The 15,626-nt window shown below is 34.9% G+C and overlaps 1 protein-coding gene across 1 annotated transcript in view; it reads left to right on the forward strand.

Moving 5' to 3' along the window:
* The first annotated feature begins 489 nt into the window (after window positions 1–489).
* The window catches only part of LOC149789524 (Golgi reassembly-stacking protein 2-like), a 44,822-nt gene continuing 29,685 nt past the window's right edge, over window positions 490–15,626 (forward strand). Inside the window, exons 1-5 of the mRNA XM_089971574.1 lie at window positions 490–647; window positions 4,618–4,698; window positions 10,755–10,912; window positions 11,751–11,796; window positions 13,301–13,387. Coding sequence (XP_089827700.1) covers window positions 585–647; window positions 4,618–4,698; window positions 10,755–10,912; window positions 11,751–11,796; window positions 13,301–13,387 — 435 coding nt within the window. The 5' untranslated portion in view covers window positions 490–584. The remainder of the gene's footprint in view (window positions 648–4,617; window positions 4,699–10,754; window positions 10,913–11,750; window positions 11,797–13,300; window positions 13,388–15,626) is intronic.

Below are 15,626 nucleotides of genomic sequence, written 5' to 3' on the forward strand. Positions count from 1 at the left end.
TATATATATATATATATATATATATATATATCTGTGTTTGTTAGACTGAGCAGTGTGGCTGAAGTGCATGAACATGTGACGAACGATTTGATTCACTTTCAGATTTTTGACAGCTATATTTCCATTGGCTAATTCAAAGGCTAACAGCACATGGCCCTTAAGCTGTCGCTGTCAGATCTATACCATGGACAGTGGAATTCTGATTTTAATGAGATTGCACCTCGGCTACATCAGTAGAAATCGTTTACATAATTGTTTCCAATAATTTCAACGCTTTGTATATTGCATCTATGTTTCCTACAAGCAAAATAAAAATAATTCTTTTGTAACTATTTTAATTTTACGCAAAAGCGACAAAATTATTAATTTTACATATGTGATCATCTTTTGTACCTGTACGGCACTAAGACGAAAGTCCGTTTCGGCTCTATGGCGCTGCGGCTATAACATTTTCATAGACCGGACATCTAATCCCAGAATGCACTGCAATGCCACGTAGAGGCCATATTGGATAGACAAACCGGCGCAGAAAATAGTGTTTACACGAAGTGTCAGGTTCCCAGTCGAACAGTAAATTCCTCGATATGGGAGGATCGTACAGCTCAGAGATTCCAGGAGGTGGAACAGAGGGATATCATGTTCTCCGTGTAATTTAAACATTTTATCTTGTTGCTTACGCTTAATAGTATGACGTGGGTTTGACGGTGACGGTAGGTTTGATGTTACAGTACAAGTCACATGGGTTATGTTAGTCCTACATGTAGGAATAGGACATGGAAATTGAACCACCAGTTTTTGCAAGTACAACAAGCTATTCTTAAATGGAGATGCGTCCAAGAATGATTAAAACGAAGTTTAAACTGTCTGGCGTGATTCCGGGACATTTGTGTCAATTTTCCGAAAAACATGGTCCCACTTAATTTCATGAAAACGAATAGTCCACAACTCTTGATAATGCAAAAAAACAAAACAAAACAACATCATGTTTATAGCTTCAGTTTTAGTTAGGACAAACAATGAAAGTTATAGCAAGTCACACTAGTCAGCCTGCTGAGGACACGGGTGCTTGTAAAATGAGTCAATAAATAGGCCAGTTCCCTAACTACGCTAACCTCCCCCCAACGGTTTTATAGATGTCAAAGCAATTTTAAAAAAAAAAATCGGAGGTAACTCGCACCTCGCTTATAGTGCGTTCTATGTGGACCCCGTTGTGTATGAGTTATCGAGGGAGAGGTGTAATAACATTAGATATGATCTGGAGGCATCAGGAAAAGTGAAATACAGTATTTTAAGAAAGAATGTTTTCACATGAGAAGCTTATGCAACCCTGTCAGAACTGTAAGTAATGTAAACAATACAGGAGGAGCTTTAGAAAGAAACTGTTGGTGAGAATGAAAAAACATAGAACATTGAACTTACAAAATCAGTGGTTAGGAAGGCTGCAAATAAATCGTAATCAGCATGTAGTGTCTAATAGGGGAAAAGAGACAAGACAAAACTGATTTGTTATGAAAAGGGAAAAGTGTGACATAATTATAATATGTGCTGCAGAATTTAAATTAATAAATGAACACAGATGCAAGTGTAATAACTTCATCACTAATACTATTGGAGAACAAGTTGATGTGACAATGAATATTGTAAAATTCTTGGAGTTGTGTTTGTTAATTTTCGTGTGATTTTATTGGTTGTTTTTTTAATGAAGAAGTAATGACAGCAAAACAATAAAATAACAAGGAACACCAGGAGCAGTTTTGTATGCTCTCATAGTTTAAATTCCCTTGTTACATTTTTCATATAATCAGAACTAAAACTTTGCACACACAGTCATCCATTAATGCTGTAGGTCACTGACAATTTTGACGTTTGAATAGGTTCATATTTCTTATGGTATGAAAAATGTAAGGATATAGTACTTGACCTTGCTAATTATGCCCCATCGATTCAGCACCTGCAATTGCTAGCAATTTCATAGGTGGGGGTGGGTGGAGCTATATTGCCTGTCTAATCTTCCCTTGACTTTGTGTATTACTTTGCTATATAACCCCAAACTAATTGGAATGCATGACAAATCTTGTATAATTTTCCAATCTGCAAACATTGAAAACAAAATTCAGTCTTTGTCCTTTTGTTTTATGTACCTTTTATTCAACTTTAGTTAAAATAATCTTACTAATGAAGCTGCATACATTGACTCTGTCTCGAAGAAATTTGAAGATTCAATAACTGGTAAAGAAACTGAGTTCATGTTTTCACACCCACCCACTATTTGAGTCTCTGAATTTAATCCTTTCTTTCATTATTTTTTTCATTCCCCCTGTTAATTTTTGTGGTTTGATTTTATATCATAACCAATCATGATTATTTAAAATAATAAATTCACTTTTAAAAATGGCCTCTCAAGATGTGTGGTCTCTCAGAACAGGAGGTGTCTCAAAGCAGTGATCTCTCAAGACAGGTTTTACTGTATATTGATATAGGTTTAGCTAAGAATATATTCAGTGACTGGAATTTTAATGTTAACGAGTCAGTCTGCTTCATATAAATATGCTTGCAATGAGAGCAGTATTTTATCAATTTGATAACCATTTAATTCTTTGTTAAAATAATGACATCTATGTAAATATATTGATAAGGTATAGTGAAGATTATCTTCAGTGATTGGAATGTTAATGTTGATAAGTCTGCTTCACATAGATGTGTGCTTGCAATGAAAGATGTGTTTTATCCATTTTATTATACTTTTATTTAAGTAGCTGCATATGAAACTTCTTCATCCAGTATATAGCATTGTTTATATACCTTTTTCAGACCTGCCAACTCTCACAAATTTGGCGTAAATTTCACGACTTTCAGTAGTGATTCACAGATTCCTGCCGCATGCACAAAAAAAATCACGAATTCTCAATCAGCTTAAATCAGGAATGAAATAACTTTATTCCATTAAATGTTAGTCAGATGCCAGTTGTGATGTTAGTAGAACTATATCCAATTGTTACAGTTTGCTCTGTAGCAATTATTGTAAAGTATATTCTCTGTATTTAGAAAAAAGTTTTACAAATACTCATAGCAACTGTTTTTTTTAAAAAACACACACTAAATGAAGATGGCTTTTTTGAGTGGGTGAATTTTTGAGATATTGAAAGATTTGCTGATATTGTAATTTGCTTGAGTTCATATTTTACTGGCAATGTTGCCAACACCACTAATCGTTAATTATTCAACGTTTCATCTTCAGGATTAATACTGTTTAGTAATTAAGCTTCACTAGAGTTAAAATGTTTTGACCTCCAATGGAAAAGATATATATTCCACAAAAAGTGAAATATAGATTGGGGTACACCAAAAATTGGCCCTGCATTCAGGAATGTAGCATTGATAGACATTGTACTTTTCGCCGTGAATTTTAGAACTGGAACTGTACACAGGGGCTTGTAACATTTCTTGCAATTTACTTGTCATACATGTACTTTATAATAATATATATGTGTGCATAATGATGTGGAAAAAGCACACTGCCAGCAAAAAAAACCATAGATATTGAGAAAATTAAGTGCACCCAAAGCAGATTTTAGTTTGGACTACTTGAAGCTACCTACTCGAGTCCTGCAAGCTACCAATGCTGAAGCATTGTTTGTTAGTTTTCTTGTTGAATATAGCCTTTCTCAGCTGGAGAACAGTGACAGAAAAAGAATATTTCCTATTGTTTGGAAAAAATAAAACAAACTTTAGTGCCTCCTTAGGTGCTGAAAATTTGCAACAATTTTAGTCACCATGGTTCAACAGCAGGCAAGAAGCCTGAACTGTTTTGAAAACAAATTTACCATAGCCCAGTTGAGGAAGTCTGCCACAGCATCCTATTATGATAAATAGCGTGAAGTTTGTGTATATTAATAAATTTGGCTGCTGATAAATTTGTACATGTAATCGGTGTAAATATGTTTTATTTTGGGATTTTCATATAATACAGTATTGTCCATCAAAGTTGATGGAGCTAGTGTCATATTATAAGTTTTCAATAATTGTGTTCGAAATTCACTCATTTTTATCCCTTGCTTCCCTAGTTGCGAGTCTGGAGGGTTGGCAGCTCTGCTTTCTTGGAGGGACAAAAATATATTGCAAAATTATGAGTACGGATTTTCATGTTTTCATCACTGTGTGTTCCAAAAGAATTTGATACAATATTTTCATTTGATGTTTAGCTAATAACAAAATCACTTGCTATGCTATTCCATTATTTTTCTCTACTGACTGTTGACTGGAAGACATTATGGGATGGTCTATTATCATTCCACTAGCACAGGTTTATTGCTTCTCATCCAAAACCACTTGGAGAATAGCAGTAAAACATTACACGCACAGACATTCAATAGGGCTGCTGCATAGGCATTTTGAAAATCTTGTAGCAATTCCTCCTGTAGTGATAGGACATGTAATGTTCACTATGGCATCCATCTTAAATCTTATTGTTGCAACTCACTTCTCATCCCAAATTTTCAATTCTAGATTACACTCTGAGGGATCAGTCTTTTATTATTTTCCAAATTTCCCCAATTTTTTGGTTCCTATCTTCTTATATTGCCATCTTTTAATTCATGTGTTCTGTTGAAATTTCAGGTGCAGGAGAATTCTCCTGGTCATGCAGCCGGACTGGAAGCATTCTTCGATTTCATTGTGGCAATAGGAAACACAAGACTGGTAAATAATCTTGTTGGCTTAAGGGCTGGAAATTATGGACTTAGGTTTATCAATGGGGCGCTTTTCACCAATGCAGAATATTTCTTAGTCATGCAGAATTAATGAATCAAGGATCTCACTAATCTTTCTTTGCCAAAGGTGATGAAAACACAATCAAACCAGTCCATAAAAACACAATCAAACCTGTCCATGAAAACATAATCAAACCTGTCCATGAAAACACAATCAAACCAGTCCATGAAAACATAATCAAACCTGTCCATGAAAACACAATCAAACCTGTCCATGAAAACACAATCAAACCTGTCCATGAAAACATAATCAAACCAGTCCATGAAAACACAATCAAACCTGTCCATGAAAACACAATCAAACCAGACCATGAAAACACAATCAAACCAGTCCATGAAAACATAATCAAACCTGTCCATGAAAACACAATCAAACCAGTCCATGAAAACATAATCAAACCTGTCCGTCAAAACACAATCAAACCAGACCATGAAAACACAATCAAACCAGTCCATGAAAACATAATCAGACCAGTCCATGAAAACACAATCAAACCAGTCAATGAAAACATAATCAAACCAGTCCATATGGTTACTTGGTTACAGTCATCTCCATATTTGCTCCTGGCAAATGTTCTACATATCAGTCATATGTATATGGGTAATCTGCTTTGCAGTCAGTACTTTGCACTTTCAGTAGTCATGTGTTTTCTAACCTGAAAATAGTTTCTCCCCACTGTAATCAAATCACAGGACCATATCAGAAGTGACTGGTCTACTTATTCACATTCAAATTTTGTTTGATGAAGAAGGCGTTGTTTAGATAAAGGAATGGCATGTGAATTCATATGTAAACATTTAATATCTTGCTGGTTCTAACTGTACTCCAGTCACACTGTCTGAAAAACCTCAGTGGTATCAGTACATCGGAATGAGGAAGATGGTTGAAACTGTTTGTTAGCTGGATGGTGGGGGGAAATAGTTGTGTAGTCGCAGAAAGATGAGTTACTTTTTGTGCCAGTGTGTGACAGGTATTATTGTTTGCACACTAGTGAAATCTGTATCTTATGAAACCAGTTATGCTGCAAGGAGAGATAGAAAATTGTATTACCTTTCCCAGGCAGGTGATAATTGCCATATCATGACTAACAGGGCCCAGTTTTGAATCCTGACATTATTGATTTGCTTTTTTGGCACTAGGATGTGTTTGTAGTAATAAAAGTCCCTAGATTTGTCACCCGTGGCGAATATATAAATTAATGATGTATTACTTTCTTAACTACAATCACCACATTAAGCTTCTTAACTACAATCACCACATTAAGCTTCGTTTTGTTCCCTAGTCATCACAGGCCTCTCACTTAAGCTCACTCTTTTGATCCGAATGAGATGAGAGACATGTTAATCCAGGTATTGTTTGAAGTATGAACAGCTGTTCTTAAGCCAGGTTATGCAAGCTGACCAAAGAAAGTGTCACTCCACTGTTTCATAATCATGTGTAAGCAGTCAGTGGTGACAGTCGTGTATTGGCACAATGCAAACTTAGAGCATTGAGATTGTTTTGTAAGAGTCCTTGATAATGTTATACATATAACATATTAAAGTGAGCAGGGTACAGTAATATTGAATGAAACATAATTTTATTGGGAGAAAATGACATATACCTGTATATTGAGATCTTACTGAGTAGCGCATAAAATTAAACCTTGTGATAATATAATAATAATAATGATGATGATAATAATGGTGTTCAGTGCATGGTATATCTTATGATAAAAACTGTTTGGAAATGTGGAACCTGCAGACAGAGGTTACCTGCATATTATGAGCTGTTTTGTCTCTGTTGACAGATTTGACGTGTGTGTGTGTGGTTTAAAGGTGTGCATCAACAAAAAAATGTCTATCAACCAAATCAGAACCCAAATTAACAGTTGGTTCAGGGAAGATATCAACTTTGGGAAAGGAGCATTCTCTGTCCTTTATCCTTCAAACTTCTGATTATGTCAGTAATGTACTCAGTTCATGGAAATTATAATAAAATTAGATTCATGTCAGTAATGTACTCAGTTCATGGAAATTATAATAAAATTAGATTCATGATGCTTTCTGCTCATTTAATAAAGGCTGTCTTGAACTTGTGAGTTCAATAGTGAAATCAGTATACAAGAAAATTTGCTCAGTGGGTACAAACTGGTATTAGTGGTCACCTAAATTTGCTCAATGTATCCATTGGTCACTGTTTATGCTTACGAATATATAATAGTTTTTGCATGTAATGGTTGGTTGGCATAAATATTAACAGTTTGGATTCGTAAAGAAAATTAACAAACTAAGCATTTCTTACTCAAAACAAACATTGTCTTAATTTGTCAATTCTCAAAATAAACATATTGTCCTAATTCTTCATTCTAAGACTTTGGGGCCCCAAGTGGCCGTGTGGTCTAAAGTGCTCTCCATCACAGATCACTGCCATATCACCTCTGTCTGTGTGGGTTCGAGTCTTGGGCTCGGCCAATGTGGATATGTGAGAAAGCTTGCCAGTAGCTTCTCGTGGGTCGGTGGTTCTTTCCGGGGTTTTCCCGGGTTCTTCCTCCACCATTAATACTGGCCGCCATGTATAGCCTATCTTGTGCTGAAAAATGGCGTTAAACCCTATAACAACAACAATAACAACATTCTAAGACTTTAAAATATTGCTTCAGATTTCTATCATAGCTTTTCTTAAACCTGTATCACCATGGTGCTCACTAGTGTGTCACCTCTATATAGACCACCTGTCTGAAGGACCACTCCAGTGGCCTAATGGTTATAGCATCCACCTTGGATGCAGGAGGTCACAGATTTGAACCCTGGCCAAGTCATACCAAAGACTTATAAAAATTGTACATACAGCTACCTCGCTTGGTGCCCAGCATTAATAGGTTAGTGTTATGACTGGTCGGCCTAGCGTCAGGATAATGTGACTGGGTGGGATATGAGGCTACATGGCTGTAGCATAATGCCCCAGTGCTCAACATCACTATAAACTGTGACACTGCAGACATCTTAGTAATATGTCTGAATTTTTTTAAAGCTATGTTTACAAAAAATCCAGATCCTGTCTGTGAGTGCCATTTTTGACCAGCATGTGGCATATCCATAATATACAGGGATTTTTTTTTTAAACGTCCTGATTGTTTGAATTTGTTATTGTGTAACTACCATTATTACTTGTATTTTGCTGTATTTGAATTCAGTGTATAATGTCAGCATAATACAATAAACATGAAATAATATGAATGATCTGTGTATAATGTCAGCATAATACAATAAACATGTCAACATAATACTGTAACCATGAAATAATATGAATGATCTGTGTATAATGTCAGCATAATACAATAAACATGAAATAATATGAATGATCTGTGTATAATGTCAACATAATACAATCAACATGAAATATGAATGATCTGTGTATAATGTCAGCATAATACAATCAACATGAAATAATATGAATGATCTGTGTATAATGTCAACATAATACAATCAACATGAAATAATATGAATGATCTGTGTATAATGTCAGCATAATACAATCAACATGAAATAATATGAATGATCTGTGTATAATGTCAGCATAATACAATCAACATGAAATACTATGAATGATCTGTGTATAATGTCAGCATAATACAATCAACATGAAATACTATGAATGATCTGTGTATAATGTCAACATAATACAATCAACATGAAATACTATGAATGATCTGTGTATAATGTCAGCATAATACAATCAACATGAAATACTATGAATGATCTGTGTATAATGTCGGCATAATACAATCAACATGAAATACTATGAATGATCTGTGTATAATGTCGGCATAATGCAATCAACATGAAATACTATGAATGATCTGTGTATAATGTCAACATGATACAATCAACATGAAATAATATGAATGATCTGTGTAGGTTTTGTGTTCATTATTCTTTGAAATTACAACTTGTTTAAGAGACAGCCACCCCACCTCTTTTTCCATAAAGTCCTCAAACATTTAGATGTACCTGAATTCCTTGGTTTTTCCCCAAGTTTAAAATCTGAATCCAAAATTAAATTTTCTCCTTAGGAACCACATTAAAAAAAGAAATCTTGAAAGTGCTGTTGACTCATTTGAAGAATATAAAATTGTTTTCACTGGATGGATCCATAGTCATTGACTAATTATCAAATTTTGTGTTAATTGTTTTTTGATGGCATGTCAACACCAGAAAGACTGTAATGGCAAGATACCTCTTGTCATCCGACATGGTACATTTGTACAACCTTGACTAATCTTTAACTTGAACGCATTCAGTTGAAAACTCTTTGAAAATTAAAAAAAGTTTACCAAGTCCTTGAAAAGTCTTTGATTGGTTTAAAACTTTTAAAGTTTTGTCACAAAATTCTTCATTTTATATGAGGAAATATCAAACTTTAAGGCTGAATAATATTGCAGGGCCTTCCATTAGATTTAAATTTGGAGGGTGAATTGCCAGAGTAGGGGGATTTGGGACCTCCACCAGGGAGTGGGGATATAGGTGGGTTTTTTTCTTTTTCAAGTAGCTGGTGTAAAGTAAAATTAGCTAGGTAAATTACCTGGCTCCCAGCTGATAAGGAAAACTCTATGTAACATTTTTTAAAATCAGAAACTTTGTTATTCATATATTGTTCAAATAATATATTGAAAAATATGGGATAAAATTAAGTGGATTAGAGCATTGCTCTGGTTTATAGCAGAAGTGGAAGGTTGCAGGTTTTGAACCCCAGCCGAGTCATACCAAAGACTTATAAAAATGGTACTAATGGCTGCCTCACTAGGCATTCAGCATTAAGAGGTTAGTGCTAGGACTGGTTGGCTTGTTGTCAGGATAATGTGGCTGGGTGGGACATAATACTACATATCTTACAGTCTTTGAATGTCTTTGACAGTTTGGGAAAAATGAGGTAGCATTTTCAAGGACTTGAAAGTTTGGGAAAATCATGCATATTACCCTGAGGTCTTTAAAAGTCTTTGAAAATCGAAATAAACCCAAACAGTTTTTAAAACATCAATTATAATAACGCATTTAAAGCAGTGTTGATGTCTGTTAAGAGAACAATTTATTTTGTATTAAATCTGATGCATAAGTTGCATATTTCTGAAATAACAATGAATGTTGACCCATCTTCCAGATCATTATAAAGCAATTTTAGGAAATTATTTATAGTTTGAATTTCATCATGAAACAATGTTGTAGTGTTTTGCATTCATTGGTTTCTCATATAACTTGCATACAAAATATTAGTGAAAATAGGTCTTGGAAATATATGTGGTCTTTGAAAGTTTGGGAATAATCTTTGAATTTATCATTCAGAATTCTGTATGAACCCTGCCCAGTGCTAGGCATCGCTATAAACTGCCATACTGCAGATATCATAGTGATATGACTGAAAAATTGTGAAAGCTACGTTAAAAATCCAAATCACACACACACACACTCAGTGGATTAGATGATTCATGACATCAGTAGATATCAGATGGAGTAGCATCCCTTTGTTACATTGGTAACCAGATGGAGTAGCATGCCTTTGCTGTGTGGGTATGCTAATTGTTTTTTCTCTAACATTTGCTCCTATTTATGCAGTGATAAACAAAGTGTCTATTTTATTTTTGTAATAAATTATGTTCTTGATTGGTCTTTTGGGGGAAAAGAAGCAGTCTGAAGCTGTACAAACCATTTCCAACCTGGGTATCTCTGGGTATGGACTTGTAATACAGTAAAACCTGTCTTGAAAGACCACTGTTATGTGAGACCATCTGTCATGAGAACCCTTATTCTTAATACAAAGATTACTGATTATGCAGTGTTATAACCTGCTATGAGAGACCACCTGTTTTGAGAGACCATACTTTTTTGACAGAAGGAGTGGTCTTTCAAGACAGGTTCTACTGTAATAGAGCCAGAATTCTGTTTTTAAAGGCTGAATAGCTCATTTGACTGTTTCATCCCTGTTGATTTCTTGTCTTTCTAATACAGAATCAGGATAATGACACATTGAAGGAGCTGCTAAAGGGAAGTATTGAGAAGCCCATCAAGATGACAGTGTACAGCAGTAAAACCCAGTCTGTCAGAGAGGTCTCCATTACTCCCAGCCACAACTGGGGAGGGCAGGGGCTTTTGGGAGTTAGCATAAGGTATAATTCAAATCGGCCTTAAAATTATTTCCTTTGCAAGCTATTCACATAATTTTTCTTTAAATTTGAATAGAAAGCAAGACATAGAGAAAAATTATATAAACAATCATAATCATTAACAGAAGTTACACAGGAGGAATGGTAGGTAATCAAGTTTAGAAATTTTTGGGGAAAATTGGGGATTTACCAGGGAAACTTAAGTGCCATACTGGATGTTGAGAGTCATTTATCACCAAATATTGTAACACTGTCTAGATGGAGCCATGTGTATCCATCTCAAAAAGCTTGTCTAGCTTTTCGTCACAAATGGCAACTTGTCTGGATTAAAGGAAAATATATCTTTACATATTGTCCTTTATATTGAATAAAATACACAAGAAATGCATACATTATACTCTGTTGAAAGGATCAAGAAAAATGAGAGACCCTTAAAGTCCAAGAGATGTTTTACACTGCCTTTCCACAACTGTTATGCATCAATAGTGTTTACCATTTTATTTCCCTCCTCTTTAATCGGGTCCCTTTTATTTACAGGAATGTTGTTTTACAATGCACTATGTGTATATTGTCATAGCTAGTATCTAATAAACCTGTATCTCACTTTTAGATCCTGTTGTTTATTTCTACCAAATTTTACAGTTTTTATTTTTTTTCTTCATCATAGCAAACAAAACAAAGCATAAAAAGATGTTTTGTACTTTGCCAATGTAAATGTCTAGGGTAGGATCGAATGCTGTGCCTAGTACAGGTAATTTTCAGCTATTTACACAACAGTTAGAACTCAAAATGAACATTCAACATACAGGTAGGGAATGATTCATAATACTTTGTGCTTCAGATTTTGTTCCTTTGAAGGGGCCAATGAAAATGTATGGCATGTCTTGGTAAGTAATTTTTCTTTTGTATCCACAGTAAGAAATAGAAATCACATATTCTTAACAAGATTGAGTCTTTTTTCGGAGTTAAAGATTTCTTCATATTGTTTAAATTTTTCTTATATTTTTCAGATCAGATTATTTTTGTTAATTAAAAATATGCACCAACTGACATTGTAGTTTCCACAATGGGGTTGGGTGTCTAGGTTAGGATAATGTGCTTTCTGTAGGGTGGTATCAGGTTTTTTGCCAGTGATAGTATCAGGCACTGTGTTTAGGGTAGGATCATGTGCTTTCTGTATGTTGAGATCAGGTCCTTAATGAGAGGATCTTTTACTTATGTCTAGGGTAGGATCATGTGCTTTCTGTATGTTGGGATCAGATCATCAGTGAGAGGATCTTGTACTTATGTCTAGGGTATGATCATGTGCTTTCTGTATGTTGGGATCAAGTCCTCACAGAGAGGATCAGGTACTTGTGTGTAGGGTAGGATCAGATCCTCAATGAGAGGATCTTGTACTTATGTCTGGGGTATGATCATGTGCTTTCTGTATGTTGAGATCAGGTCCTCAGTGAGAGGATCTTGTACTTATGTCTAGGGTATGATCATGTGCTTTCTGTATGTTGGGATCAGATCCTCAATGAGAGGATCTTGTACTTATGTCTAGGGTATGATCATGTGCTTTCTGTATGTTGGGATCAGGTCCTCAATGAGAGGATTAGGTACTTGTGTGTAGGGTAAGATCATGTGCTTTCTGTATGGTGGGATCAGGTACTTGTGTCTAGGTTACGATCGTGCTTTCTGTATAGTGGGATCAGGTCCTGAATGAGAGAATCAGGCACTTGTGCTTAGGGTAGGATCATGTGCTTTCTGTAGGATGGGATAAGGTGCTCTATCAGTGAGAGGGTCAGGCACTGTGTCTAGGGTAGGAATAGGTGGATTGTTCTAGGGTAGGATAAAATCTGTGGTAGGAAGGGGTACATTGTTGAGGGTAGGATCTAATGCTGTGTTTAGTACAGTTATTTTCAGCTATTTACAAAACAGAACTCAAAAAGAACATTCAACATAGAGCTAGGGAATGATTATTAAAGTGTAGTTCTAAATTGTAAAGTCAAAAAAGTTAAAGATAAAATCATTTCTTTTGAACTTTAATGCTTTAATTATATTAAACCAACAACAAATTATTTAAAGTAAATTTACAAAAGAGGTGGGATTCTCATCCCTTGGTTATATGGCACATTTGTTTAAGTGACTGTCATTATTTATTTGGCTTTGGCATGTCACGTGAAAGAACAAAATGTTAAAATTTACCTATTTCTTAGAACCACACAAATCGAACATAATACTCTTAGATGCTGTATAATGTAACATTATAACAAAACAGCTGAAACGTATCCAAGAACATAATAAACAGTGTTTCCTCTTCGAATGTGTGTCTATATATATATATATATGTATATATATATATATATATATATATATAGAGTCTTTTTTTAATTTCTTTTTCTCCAGGAATTGCAACCTAACTCACCAGCTGATTTAGCAGGTCTAAAATCCAACACAGATTACATCATTGGTGCAGATTCTGTTTTACACGAGGTAAAGATAGTATTCTGTTTCATCGCCTAAATGCTGTGTACATCAGTTTGATTTATCAGCCCTTTTTGTCCATTTAATATTTAGTTTTTGTTCTACTGGTCAAAGGCCAGGAAAGCTTATGGGATGGCCAGTTGTCCATTTGCCATTAGGAAAAATTTATGACCATTGCTCCTTAATTATTTGGATGATTGCCACAACATTTTACCAGGGCTGAGCGAGTTCTTTTTTTTTCTTCATATACTGTCGAGGGCAAGGGGTTTTAGAAAATTAACTCGTCTTAAGACTTGACTGATTGATAGAACAAAGTCCCTTGCCCTAAATTTGTTTTTATAATTAGTTGCACAAAAATCGGTTGCATTCTTCTAGTATGCACACATTTTTGTGTCAGAAAATGTTTTTTCGAATGAGACGGAGTTAAAGAGAGTGATCATCTGTTTCATTTCAGTATCATGTTCTTTTATTATTTTAAAAGGGTCTTTATCATTCGAATACATTCCCCAATCACATTACTTAGCAATATTAGCTTGCTACCTCGCTAATCTAGCCCTGCTAAATGATGATAATTGTTTTCCCCAGTCTACATCAATAGAGAAAGGGAAATAACTCTAGTTCATGATTTCCCCTTGAAACCACCTTTCCTAGTGTAGTGTCAGCAACTCTTAATTTAATGTCCTTCAGGACATGTTGGCTATTGTCTTGCATTTACCATGTCTAAGACTCAAAATGTCTTGATTGCGAGGTCATGTGCACTGCTTATTACCCTGCACTCAGAAATTAACACAATAATGAAATCTAAAGTTGTTTATTTGATGTAATCTTATAGATGACCACATGCACGTCTCTGGGTCTTTCTGCCTCTGAATTCAATTAATGTATGTATCATAACATTTTCCCACCCAGCTGCCAGTCAAAGCCTTTGAACTTACCGCCCAGCTATTGCATCATGTTCTTTTGATGTACTCTTATAATGGCAACATGTGCATCAAGGGGTCTTTCAGTCACTGAATTCTGTCATTGTAAATACCAGCACAGCTAACTGATGAACACATTTTGCCACTAAGCAGTTGGCTGAAGTAGGACTGGTAAGTCTTTGAATTTTGCTGCACACCTATTTCATGCATATGGAGGACTCCTGCCTAAGTGATTTTCTGCATCCAAATGTGTGTGATTAAGAAATCTGCCAACCATTATGCTTTTGGCGTCGTCATTGTGCTTTTATTCACAGAATCGTCTTACACTGTGTTTGGATTATGCTTTTTTTTCTATGTTTAAAAATAAAAATAAAGCAATAAAAGTTGTGTTTGTAATTTACATCATCATCTCTTTTAATTCCACTCATCATTAAAAATTTAGACTATTCTAAATAGAAAGACTGCTGCATAAGAATGGCATCAGATATAATTTGTCCATCATACAGCTATGGGTATTTCCCATTTTTTTATTTATAGCACCTACTTGGCCTATTTCCAAGAAAACAGGCAGGTTTCTTACCTATGAAACTTTGCCAGTAGATTCATTATGTTGGTAATGAATATAGTTTGTCTGTACTTTCAAATAAAATGGCGCCCGAGATTAAAAAGGATGATTTAACTCTGCTTTATACATTGGTAAAGAAGAATCTGAATTGAGAACAGAATCTGTGGACTAAAATCATTATTCAAAAGTTATAGCTATGTACTGATGTAGACTGTGAGTGTCAGATGTAAATAATTTTACAGTATGTTTTGTGTTTATATTCTGGTTCTAATCCACATGGATTTTGCCCTGTGTATTCTGGTTCTAATCCACATGGATTTTGCCCTTTGTGCCAAGTATTTTGAGCTGTAGATCCAGGTTAGCAGTAAAAATAAATTACATTTTTGACTTTTAATATCTGTATATTAGGTATGATGTTGTAGCCTGAACAGAGTGAGGGTACTAGTGTTAATAGTAGTAATATTTAGCATTTTATGCTCAGATTGTGCTTTTTGCCAGTTTGTTAATAGCAAAAATTACGCTTAGACATTTCTTGGGGTTGGCATGTATGATATCAACAAAGGGTTTTCACGAAAATCTTGCGATGTCTAGATGAGCCAAATCAAAACAGTTCCACTTGGACATTGATTATGGCCACAGTAATGGCCATCGTAAAAAATCCCATGACCTCCCACATGCTCCAACCACTTAGACCACTAGAACAGTTTTTGTTATATGTAAAGTTTTGTATTATTTGTTCAAATTTTATATATTGGGTTGGTTT

Source organism: Sinohyriopsis cumingii, chromosome 10 (assembly GCF_028554795.1).
Source record: "Sinohyriopsis cumingii isolate HCF-2022 chromosome 10, ASM2855479v2, whole genome shotgun sequence".
In the NCBI taxonomy this organism is placed as follows: Eukaryota; Metazoa; Mollusca; class Bivalvia; order Unionida; family Unionidae; genus Sinohyriopsis; species Sinohyriopsis cumingii.